Genomic DNA, 12,517 nt, shown 5'->3' with positions numbered 1-12,517 from the left:
AGCCCTAGAGGAAGCTGCAGGGTTGGAATTTAAAATAGCAATATAATTTTATGGATAGAAAAACTACACCTGGGTAATGTAGCAGTCAGAAACTCACACTAATAAAAATTTTTTGTATTGCTCTCCACCATGATGCATTTTCTGTTTATTACATGCTTGTGCATATTCTCGCATGGGACATCAGCTCCACATATGGGGCGTGCATGATCTTTGCCTTTAAAATGTTATAACCTCTGTAAACACTAACCAATTTTCCCTTCGGTATATCTTACAGAGAGACTGCCACAGAGTTAGCTGGAACATTACCAAGGTAAGCAAGCTGTTCTAAACTAATCTGTATATCTGCTTCTGGTAGCTGCTGAAAGAAGCACAGCCTCTTGAGCCAGAGCATCATTCTTTCATGTAGAAACCTGTCAGGGTGTGGGGAGGCAACATGGGTATATGGAGAAAACAGCATTTTGATTTCTTTGCCCAGTAAAATGGCTGTAAAGAGCTGTGCCCCCCCCCCCCCCCCCCCGCAAAACGGATCATTTTTAAATCAACATGTTTAAACTGCTTTGAAGCTCAGCTCAGTTGGCTACCACCTGAAGAAACGGATCCCAGATTTGGTTTCCTGCCATGTTCAAACTATGTATGTTGTAGGTGATTTCGATGTTGCCTTTTATTTTATCAGTAAGGGAAAAGTTGGTTGTGAAGATCCAAATGTTCTTTCATTGGGAAAGCAGAAGAACCATATAGATCCGATCTTCCAACCTTTCAAAGAATGGGTGAGAGAAGACTACCTCCTTGTGGTCAGAGGAGACAAATATAAGACTGTAATCATGGAGATGAAAATTATTCAAACCACTGAAAAAATATGGGGTGGCATTACATTCTGAATATCAAGGAACAATGCATGTGTTCCTTTTGCATCTCATTTCACCCCAGCTTCTTTATTATTGAATTGTGTGGGGTTTTTTTTAACAAGCTTAGTTATTTTTCGGTGAATATTATATTGTAGTTTGACATTTATATTCATAATGAAAATGTGTAAAATGCAAACCATGAAATCCTCTTTGCAATTATAAAATCATTTTTTAACAAGATGGTGGTAAAGATATTTGACACATCAGCTATGTCTCATTCTAAGGCAGCTAAAAAAAATGCTTAACTTTTTTGGAGGGTCATGTGAGATCCAAATGTTTGTTCATTGGACAAGCAGGAGAACCACATTTGTTTATGGTGAGAACCATGGCTTGACTTAATTCCAACATATAGTAACAAGGTGTATTTTTCCTTCATTTGACAGATATTTTTCTTTGGTTGTTTTCCAGGAATGTTTGCAGGTTCACACAACCTAGCTTGAATATAGCTAGGTCTTTCAGCTATCATTCTCTTTTTAGGTTTTCTGTCCTTTATTATCTTCAAATGTGCAATGAAATATGTTGATGCAATTTAACAAGGCATCTGAAATTCTGTTTATTCTCTGGGTAATGATCTGTGTGGTACATGACACTTAGGGATTTTTATTCTTTGTAGTCATAAAGGAATGCTTACAATTCTGCATCTGGGAAAAATGAAAATAGAGATTCAACAGCAGCTGACTAGTTAATCCTTGCTTGAAGACATTGGTATTTACTATGTTTCATAATCATTTAGTTGTGTCATTTTCCTTAGTTTTAGGGGTAGAGTATGTCCAATCTGATTGCACTGCATGTCATTAACTTAACTTTGACTTGGCATTAGTTGACAATATGAAGTGAAAATATGAAACCTTTGTACAGCAGAAGTGAATTCTACCCTGGTAGTTTTAAATGCTTTGAAGTTAAAATGAGAAATCTACACTAGGAGCTTGAGTAAGCATCCAGTTTCTATCTCACTGCTAATGGAAATCTAACTGTGTGTTTGAATTCTTGCCACAGCTGAAATTAAAGTCTGGTGGTAATATGTCACAAGTAGAAATTAGATTATATGAGCAATGTGCATGAGGCATTGTAATTGTATTATAAATATTAAAGCCAATGATCTTGTCTAGATTAAAACAAATGTTTACAGCTGTGTGAGTGTTGGCATTCTTCTTCTAATCTTCAAGCTTTTTTCTGGTGTGACCTGTCGTTGCTTTTGTTTCAGTAGTAGACTTCTTTGATTTACTCTTTATTGATTAGTTTTTGGTATATTCTTTGTTCAAACTGCAAATGAATACTTTTGATATTAACGATTCATAAATTTAGAATCTAATCCAAGAATTTTTTTCTTCTGTCGATGCTGATTTTCTTCCCAAAATGATTCATTTCAATAGACACAATTTTAGGTATTGGGATTTTAAAAATGTAAAAGAAATAACTGTTCTTTTGTAGATACTGTGCTATCCACACATTTGCCTAATGAGACAAACAAACAAAAAAGGCCACTCCGCCGCAGTTCAGAATATTAAAACTTATTTATGTAACTAAACAGAGAAAAGTCATTATGTTTACAAATAGTCATAAGCATATATGTGATATAAATTGTTCAAATCCTTTCCTTCATTAGTAAATTGGCCCAAAAGAATCTCCTCTTTAACCCTTCCGAGCCTATGGAAGTGTGTATTTGTGTATGCTATGTATTTGTCTGCTCATCTGAAGGATGTCAGCATTTTCAGGGTTAATGGTGCCTCCAGGGGTTTTCTGGCTTTGTCAACATACTAAAAATAAATATTCTTTCCAAATTTGTGCACAGATTAATTGTATTATATATAAAAAAGTGCGTGCTCCAATTTCCCAGAAAAGAGTTAATAAATTAGGAAACATGTTTTCTTTCTCTCCTGTCCTAATTAAGAGACTCATAAGTGTGTGTTCAAAAAGTAAAGGTAAGAAAAGAATCCCTGTTAAAACACAGGAGGGTGGGTTGTTTGGTTTTTTTCATGTTGGCATCAGCCATCAAATGCTGTTGAGCATTTTCTGAATAATCATTTTAAATAGGAAGACACGTTTTCTTCTGATTTACTTAGCCAGAAGATTCACCAACAGATTTCATAAGTGCTTAGGGTCAAGATGGAGAAAAATTGAAAAACTGAGTTTTGTAAACTTCTGTTAGAAGGAAATTTAATGGATAATTTTGTGTTTGTAGAAAAATATAAATTAGAAACAAATACATGATGGGATTAACTGCAAGAACTTGATAGCTAGGTTTTATACTACGTGTCTTTTTCTTTACTGCCTTATTTCGGTTGATATGTTTAGATAATACAGAATAGAGAGAGAATTGATTTTAAACTTAAAATGCAATAGATTCAACTTCATTATTTTATTTATTTATATATATATATATATATATATATATATATAAAAGCCCATGGATTTTTGTTTTTCGAAGAAAGGTTTTCTATGTATAACAGCACATCAAAGAAAAGATCTTCATAATATTGTTAGGTTGTTCATTGCATGACCTATTTAGAGTACTCAGATTATTCTTGTTGTAGACTACATAATTAAATTTTAAATGGAACATGATAAAGAAATTATACTGGTGATCTCCGGAGACTTGAATACCCTATTTGGCTCTTTACAAGAGTGTAGCAAAGGCATATTTTAAAATTTAATAAAGGTCTGGCCTCATTTTTTCCTTTTAGATTTTCTAGAGCTGCTGTGCCAATCCTGTTCCAAAGCTACTTTTGCAGATCTATACTATCTACATGTTACCTGAAATAACAGATCAAAATATAGTTCTTAAAAGCATGTTTATCTTGACTTGAGAAATCCGTTATTTAAGCATGATACAGTATAGCTGATCAATCAAACTAGTCTCATAAAACCTACAGTGCCTGAATTGGTACCCGTAGAAAATTGGGCTTCATCTTGTTTAGGTAACATTTGTGTTGTCCTTAGAACTTATCAAGCAAAAGAGGCAGAGTCTTATTTTGGAGCAACAGGCATTTTGCAGTGTAGACTGCCTATTCTCAGAGCATAAATTGCACTCCATGAGGGGGTCAAAGAGACAAGACAGCACAGCCAAGGAACAAATAAGAATACTTGGCTTCCACATCTAAGGAGCTCATCTCTAGGGTAAATAAAACATGTTTCCTAACCTTCCATGATTTTTTAATATATATATTTAAAGAGAAATAATCTGTATAAAATCCTATATTTTAAATATTTATCTCTTTACTATTATACTAATAACAGCTTAGGTTATTACTGCTAAAAGAAAATTTAAGATCTTATTAACTTGCTATGTTTTGTGCTGCTGGTTTAATTTTGCGTTTCATTCATCAGTACTTGGGAGAATGAAGTGAACCGGTCACTTCCTGTAGTAACCCAGGGCTCTTGTTTGCATTTCCAGAACTCCAGGGAAATGTGTAAAATGCCTGTGTAAATGAAAGTAAGAATAGATCCAAGAGCTGTTGTTGAAATTTGATCAAAATTTGAGTAAGGTTTTTTTTTATTATACTATGTTAGTAATTGGCCTCTTCAAAAAATAAACAAATAAATAAATAAAAAAAGAAAGAAGAAGAAAAGGAAAAGAAGATGTGGGGGGGGAAGCAAAACAAACATCTGCATTAAAAATATAATAGATGTTAAAATACAAAGCACCTAAAGAAGACAGGGACCTACAGTATTAAAATACAGGCTAATAGTCTGTATTTGAGTTCTGTGACTGTATGTGTGTTTAAACAATATATATATATATATATATATATATATATGTGTGATCAGCTAAAATCAAGGTTTACAGTACATTATTACTTTGAATTTCTTGGCATGCATTTGGGATTTGTGTGTAAAATTTCCAAAGGTGCACAAGTCCCATTTTCAAAAGAGACTGGCTCATTTAGGCACAGTCTCACTGAGAATCAATGGGACATAGGCTACTAAGTGCCTAAGTCACTTTGACAATGGAATGTAGGCTCTGAGTATGCTGAAGTAGGCTTTTGAAAATTTTACACACAACTTCACTTTTATTGAAATATAATACAGTTAGGCTTTTATCTAAAGGGAAAAATAAAATTGACAACCCACCATATGACAGGCAAAGTGAAATCTCTTGATTGCTAACTGACAGCCATTTTTATGATACCATTGTGTTATGGAATGATCTGTCTTCCAAGGAGCTAAGTATACAAGACTTTGAAACATTGCTGCCTTGACAGACATAATCCAAGTAACTGCTTGTAAATTCTGGGTGAATTATAAAATCTGTGTGGTTATTTCACATTAGTTAATAAAACATCCATGAAGATTTTAATGAAAATATCATCATAAAAAGGAACATTTGTAATAGTAGTAGCAGAGAGTTGATTAAAGGCCTCCTTGAGATTCATATTGCCTCGCTTCCATTAATCCATACAAAACCCGGTTTATAGGATCATCTTCATTGCGTGTCACTCCAATTGTGCCACCATGCCCTCCCTTTAAATTTTTTCACTGATTGTTAAACAGCATAAAGTTCAACCTTCTTTTCTTTAAATTCAAGAACGTCCACAAGTCTGACCTTCTTTGCCATTCATGTCTCTTATCGAGACACCCAGTGCTCTGCCAGTGGTACCAGTCTTGAACACCCATTGTCCGCTTCTTCCATATATATCTCTCTGCTTTCTTCTACTCTGCCTTTACCCATGAAACCCTGTATAGAAGTTGTCCCACCAGTTATTGGGCTCAATACAGTAATTACTGGTGTAATTCAGGAGCTTGGACTAGATGCTCATGATGCCTTTAAAATCCATTAATTAGTTAGTTTCCTTTTCCTCCTGCAAATCCCTTCTCAAGATGCCCTTCCACTCTGATAGGTCAACTATGATCTCTCGGTTGGTGGCAGTTGGGAATAGCTGATACTGATGATTATTTTTATTTCAAATTATTTGGATCCTTTCAGTTGTTCCCATACTAGTCTCTGTGAAAACATGATCTTATTGTTTACCTCGTCCTCCTTCCCCACTATCTTCCTACTGTTTGCTTATGCTCTCTTTTTGTGTGTTATTTCAAACCACCTTTTCAATTTTAGGATGCTCAATCTGTGACACATTATAAAGGCAGGGTTTTCAGAGGTGCTCTGCACTTTCTGAAAATCCGATCCTTTTAAGACCTCTCAAATTGGGCAAACTAAAATGGAGGCTTCCAAAATCACTAATCACTTTTGGAAATCTTGTCCCTAATCTTTCGATGCCTAAGTTCCCCATTTGTGAATGGATACTTCCTTTGTCTTGTTTAGTTAGCTTTAGGGAAGAGACTGTCTATTACTGTGGATCTAAATGGCACAACGAAGCCATGATTTTGAGGGGGGGTCTCCAGGCACTACTATAATACAAATAATAAATAGTAATTTCTTTGCTATGGCAGAACACTTAAGTTGATTTATTTGAAATGTACTGTGCTTTTGAACAAATTATACCAAAGTTATCAGTTAATTTTCTGAAATTTTTCAAGTAAAGCTCCAACAACCTTAATAAGTAGGTTGAATATTTGTTTGTTCAGGTACATACTGAAACAATTTTATCTTCTTTCAAAACTATTTTTTCAGATGATGTTAGTCATGAAACACATTGATTTATGTGGTCTATGAAATTCACCATTTGTGTAATGAAAAGAGGCAATTTTCCATGGAGGAAAAATAGTATTCTTCATAATCCATAATGTTGTGTAGGATCTGATTTAATTTCTGAAAAGGTATTTTTAAAACCTACGAAGGAAACTGTTTGCAGATTAAAATAAAAAGGACAGAGGGTGATTTACTATCCAGGTAAATTTTCTAGTGATCGTTCCAGGTAAAATTTTCAAAAGTGCCAGAGTTACTTAGTGCCAGATTTAGATGCCTAAAGATGCAAATAGGCCCTTTGGGTGATCTTGAAAATTCCACTGGCACCTAACTCCCCTAAATACATTTTAAAATCTGACACTTAGCCTCCCAACTTACTTGAAAATTTTACCTTACATCTTCAAAAGTCCTCTGACCAACAGCCTAGATGGTCATTGGCAGGTGGTGAAAGTAGTTGTTGATTCAAATGATGGGTAATTTGATAGAGTAACCGTCTCCCTTACTTGAATGAATTTGGTTTTGCATCATCTCCAAGAGTCTGGTAGGTTTTATCCACATTTTACACTTAGGGAGCCAGAGTTACATTCATTTTTATTCATCTATCCCAGACTCCTAGGTACCTTTTTAAACTTATGTTTAAAACTATAGCAATCCAAAGATGTCCAGTGCTTTGTGTGGCAGAAATGAAAAGAACTCAGCTGATTCACATTCCTGAGGGTGAATCCCAAGATGATGATTTTATTTGTACAATGCCTAAAGAGTGTGAAGTGCTTTATAGAACACATTAAATACATTGTCCTTTTTTCTAGGAGGCCTCATAGCCGAATTTTAAGGCAAGGCACTATGAATGTGAACGCTAAAAACCAGGGAGAGAAGAAAAGAGAATATTTGTGAGGATTAAAATAGTAAGACTGAGTGGTTACTTATGTACGCTTCTTAAAGTAGTAAGACAAGTAAAAGTGGTACCATTGTTAATGTAAATGTACACTGGGCTACGGAGAACTTTTAATGGACATGGGATTAATATTTCTTGGCTTCGCACAACAAGGAAGCCTTTTTGAAAAGGCTGAATGATGAGAGGGAAGGAGGCCTAGCAGAGTGGGATTTGGAAAGTCATTTCATGCGTAGGAAACAGCATAGAAGATGATGTGGAAAATGAAGGGTCAATCCTTGCTCTCTCCAACTAGGCCCCCATTCAGCAGAGATCAATAGAAATACTCATGTGCTTAAAGTTAAATACATGCTTAAGCACTTTGCTGAATCAGGGCCCTAGTGCTCAAGCTCACCCAGAATAGTATCCTTTAGAAACTTGGTGCTGATGATGGGGCTTGTGTGAGTAATTTTTGGGAATAATTTCAAACCTAGATATAGATTTGGAAACTAAATAATAAGGTGAATATCTGAGGTTGGCGCAGGAAAGAAGGCTAGCAATTTAGGTCAAGGAGATGATTCGTTAGTATGATCGTGTAGAGAACCTTTCATTTCTGATCTATCCCTGGTAAGAGTTTATACCAACTGATGTCTATTTGACAACCTATTTGAAATGAGTTGGTGACATCAGTCCATTTATTTACATTTGCATCACCTAACAATGGTCAGCATAGACCAGGAGTAAGGCATGTTGATGGACAAAGTGAAGAAGTTTGCATTGCCGCTCCTTGTGTAGTAGATAAACATGAGACTTCAATCTAGCCTCTTTTCTCAGCAGTGCTTTTGCTCATTTTAATGTACACAAATCAACCTTATTTATAAAGTCTAATAATTAGAGAAGCAATGTAACAATTATTTTAATTCGAAAAGATCCTGCTATGAATTATGTACAAGTCTTTAAGAATTCTAAATAAAATATTTAAAAGATCAAAAGTGTAATACTTCTCCCCAGTGTTCAAGGTTAACAGCTTATATTTCATCTACATTATATTAAAAACATTTTTATTGGAGTCTATAAATGTTAAACGTTTTTAGGAGACAATGATCATAATGGAACTGAATGCAAAACTGTGGACAAAATTTCAGAGCAAAAATTAGTGATTTTTTTTTTTTTGCATGTTTCCGTTTTTGGATGCCAATTTGAGATACCTCTTAGCGTCAATGAGAATACTCACATGAGTAAGGGTTGCCAGGATTGGGTCCTTAGGTATCACCACAAGAGCAAGATAACAAAGAACATAAAACAAGACAAGGTTTTAATAGGGCTAAAACGCACACATGCCAGGCCAGATCTTCAGCTGGTGGGGTAGCACTGGTGGCTGTTAAGGGTGCAACGCCATTTTAAACCAGTTGAAGGTCTGGCCCATTTTTCCTTAAATTTCCTGTGACTCCCAGTAGGCTTTGCAATAGGTGGCACGCACAGCGTTTCTACCACAGCAAAATGAAAACTTTGCAATTAGATTAGTTGGGCTATCATGGAATATATTTTTCATCCAGACGTTGTAATCTTTACAAAATTAGTGTAGCTTCCTGCTGGGAATATTTATTTGTCAGCACAGGAGTTATGCTGTTTTGATCAGGTCCGAGTTACATTTGTTTTAGTTATTCTGAAGTTCATGGGAGTATACTGAGGAAGAGGCAAGAGACATGGAGGTTTGTATCTCATATGAGAACAAAGACTTTGCCACCCAACATTTACTCTGGCCTCCGCTCAACATTCCCTTCTTGAGATTTAGAGAGAGAGAGAGAAATAAAAGACGATCTGCACTTTTAGATCTCAAAACTGCAAACACTGACATGCTTAACGGGCGTCTGTTACTACTCCTGGCGGTAAGATTAAGCATGTGCATGAATGCTTGCAGCATTAATTAGTAGTCAGAGCTTTCTTTCAAGGGACACCTCTTTCGAGTCAGGATAGTAAAGCAATATACACATATAAAAACTAAATATTGGTCCACATTTGATTTGGCAGCGTCCTTTGAAAAGATACTGGCTGGGATTTTTTTTTTAAATGTCTGACTAAAATTTAGGCTCCCGCGTCTGTACTGAAACCCCCCCAAAAGGGGTTTGATTTTCAAAAGCTCTGAGCCCCAGCAGCTTCAAATGAAGTCAGTGGCCGTTGCAAGCGCTCAGCGCCTCTGAATCCCAGGCCATTAATTTAGGTGACTGCTGGGGGGACTTTCAATGGCACAAATGTGAGTTAAGGGCCCAACTGCCAGTTGCACTTTTGAGAATCCCTCGGCAGGTTTGGATCCAGGAGCCTGACTTTAAGCATCCGTTTTTTAAAAATCTTGGTTGATGAAATTGGCTGCTATCGCAGGCAGGTGCTTATGCCAGCAGTGACTTTTTTGTCTCACTCAATGCTGAGTTTCGTTTCAGGATCACATGATATGAGGGACCAGAAGTTTTGCTGCTAGGAAGTTTTATTTAACAGCAATGAAATATTAGTATTCATGTCATGAATAATTGAGTCCCCAGATGTTCTCATTCTGTATCAATGACTGTGGACAATGACACTAGATAGACTGGTTTCAGAGTAGCAGCCATGTTAGTCGGTGTCCGCAAAAAGAACGAGGGGTACTTGTGGCACCTTAGAGACTAACAAATTTATTAGAGCATAAGCTTTCGTGAGCTACAGCTCACTTCAACAGATGCATGCAGTGCAAAATACAGTGGGGAGATTTTAAAAACACAGAGAACATGAAACAATGGGTGTTACCATACACACTGAATCATCATAGAATCATAGAATATCAGGGTTGGAAGCGACCTCAGGAGGTCATCTAGTCCAACCCCCTACTCAAAGCAGGACCAATCCCCAATTAAATCATCCCAGCCAGGACTTTGTCAAGCCTGACCTTAAAATCTTCTAAGGAAGGAGATTCTACCACCTCCCTAGGTAACGCATTCCAGTGTTGCACCACCCTCCTAGTGAAAAAGTTTTGCCTAATATCCAACCTAAACCTCCCCCTCTGCAACTTGAGACCATTACTCCTTGTCCTGCCCTCTTCTACCACTGAGAATAGTCTAGAACCATCCTCTCTGGAACCACCTCTCAGGTAGTTGAAAGCAGCTATGAAATCCCCCCTCATTCTTCTCTTCTGCAGACTAAACAATCCCAGTTCCCTCAGCCTCTCCTCATAAGTCATGTGTTCCAGACCCCTAATCATTTTTGTTGCCCTTCGCTGGACTCTTTCCAATTTATCCACATCCTTCTTGTAGTGTGGGGCCCAAAACTGGACACAGTACTCCAGATGAGGCCTCACCAATGTCGAATAGAGGGGGACGATCACGTCCCTCGATCTGCTCACTATGCCCCTACTTATACATCCCAAAATGCCATTGGCCTTCTCGGCAACAAGGGCACACTGCTGACTCATATCCAGCTTCTCGTCCACTGTCACCCCTAGGTCCTTTTCTGCAGAACTGCTGCCTAGCCATTCGCTCCCTAGTCTGTAGCTGTGCATTGGGTTCTTCCGTCCTAAGTGCAGGACCCTGCACTTATCCTTATTGAACCTCATCAGATTTCTTTTGGCCCAATCCTCCAATTTGTCTAGGTCCCTCTGTATCCTATCCCTGCCCTCCAACGTATCTACCACTCCTCCCAGTTTAGTATCATCTGCAAATTTGCTGAGAGTGCAATCCACACCATCCTCCAGATCATTTATGAAGATATTGAACAAAACCGGCCCCAGGACCGACCCCTGGGGCACTCCACTTGACAACCGGCTGCCAACTAGACATGGAGCAATCACTACCCGTTGAGCCCGACAATCTAGCCAGCTTTCTACCCACCTTATAGTGCATTCATCCAGCCCATACTTCTTTAACTTGCTGACAAGAATACTGTGGGAGACCGTGTCAAAAGCTTTGCTAAAGTCAAGAAACAATACATCCACTGCTTTCCCTTCATCCACAGAACCAGTAATCTCATCATAGAAGGCGATTAGATTAGTCAGGCATGACCTTCCCTTGGTGAATCCATGCTGACTGTTCCTGATCACTTTCCTCTCATGTAAGTGCTTCAGGATTGATTCTTTGAGGACCTGCTCCATGATTTTTCCGGGGACTGAGGTGAGGCTGACTGGCCTGTAGTTCCCAGGATCCTCCTTCTTCCCTTTTTTAAAGATTGGCACTACATTAGCCTTTTTCCAGTCATCCGGGACTTCCCCCGTTTTCAAAGATAATGGTCAATGGCTCTGCAATCACAGCTGCCAATTCCTTTAGCACTCTCGGATGCAACTCGTCCGGCCCCATGGACTTGTGCACGTCCAGCTTTTCTAAATAGTCCCTAACCACCTCTTTCTCCACAGAGGGCTGACCATCTATTCCCCATGTTGTGATGCCCAGCGCAGCAGTCTGGGAGCTGACCTTGTTCGTGAAGACAGAGGCAAAAAAAGCATTGAGTACATTAGCTTTTTCCACATCCTCTGTCACTAGGTTGCCTCTCTCATTCATTAAGGGGCCCACACTTTCCTTGGCTTTCTTCTTGTTGCCAACATACCTGAAGAAACCCTTCTTGTTACTCTTAACATCTCTCGCTAGCTACAGCTCCAGGTGCGATTTGACCCTCCTGATTTCATTCCTACATGCCCGAGCAATATTTTTATACTCTTCCCTGGTCATATTTCCAACCTTCCACTTCTTGTAAGCTTCTTTTTTATGTTTAAGATCCGCTAGGATTTCACCGTTAAGCCAAGCTGGTCGCCTGCCATATTTACTATTCTTTCGACACATCGGGATGGTTTGTCCCTGTAACCTCAACAGGGATTCCTTGAAATACAGCCAGCTCTCCTGGACTCCTTTCCCCTTCATGTTAGTCCCCGAGGGGATCCTACCCATTCGTTCCCTGAGGGAGTCGAAGTCTGCTTTCCTGAAGTCCAGGGTCCGTATCCTGCTGGATAAGGAGAGTGATCAGGTAAGGTGAGCTATTACCAGCAGGAGAATGGGGGGTGGGGGGAACCTTTTGTAGTGATAATCAAGGTGGGCCATTTCCATCCGCAAAAAGAAAAGGACTACTTGTGGCACCTTAAAGACTAACTAACAAATTTATTTTAGCATTGATTATCACTACAAAAGGTTGTGCGCCGTGCCCCCC

The 12,517-nt window shown here is 38.1% G+C and overlaps 1 protein-coding gene across 3 annotated transcripts in view; it reads left to right on the top strand.

Annotated features, from left to right (window-relative positions):
* Nucleotides 1–12,517, top strand: part of CELF2 (CUGBP Elav-like family member 2) — a 689,599-nt gene that overhangs the window by 317,038 nt on the left and 360,044 nt on the right. For all 3 annotated transcript variants that reach the window (XM_048836624.2, XM_048836623.2, XM_048836619.2), the window contains one exon: nucleotides 275–310. Coding sequence is in view for 1 of the 3 variants with exons in the window: in XM_048836619.2 (XP_048692576.1) it covers nucleotides 275–310 (36 nt within the window). In the remaining 2 variants the exon portion in view is untranslated. The remainder of the gene's footprint in view (nucleotides 1–274; nucleotides 311–12,517) is intronic.

The sequence above is a fragment of the Caretta caretta genome, chromosome 1 (assembly GCF_965140235.1).
Source record: "Caretta caretta isolate rCarCar2 chromosome 1, rCarCar1.hap1, whole genome shotgun sequence".
Classification (NCBI taxonomy): Eukaryota; Metazoa; Chordata; order Testudines; family Cheloniidae; genus Caretta; species Caretta caretta.
The sequence above is the reverse complement of the archived record's forward strand: the minus strand, read 5'-3'. Positions and strand labels throughout refer to the sequence as shown.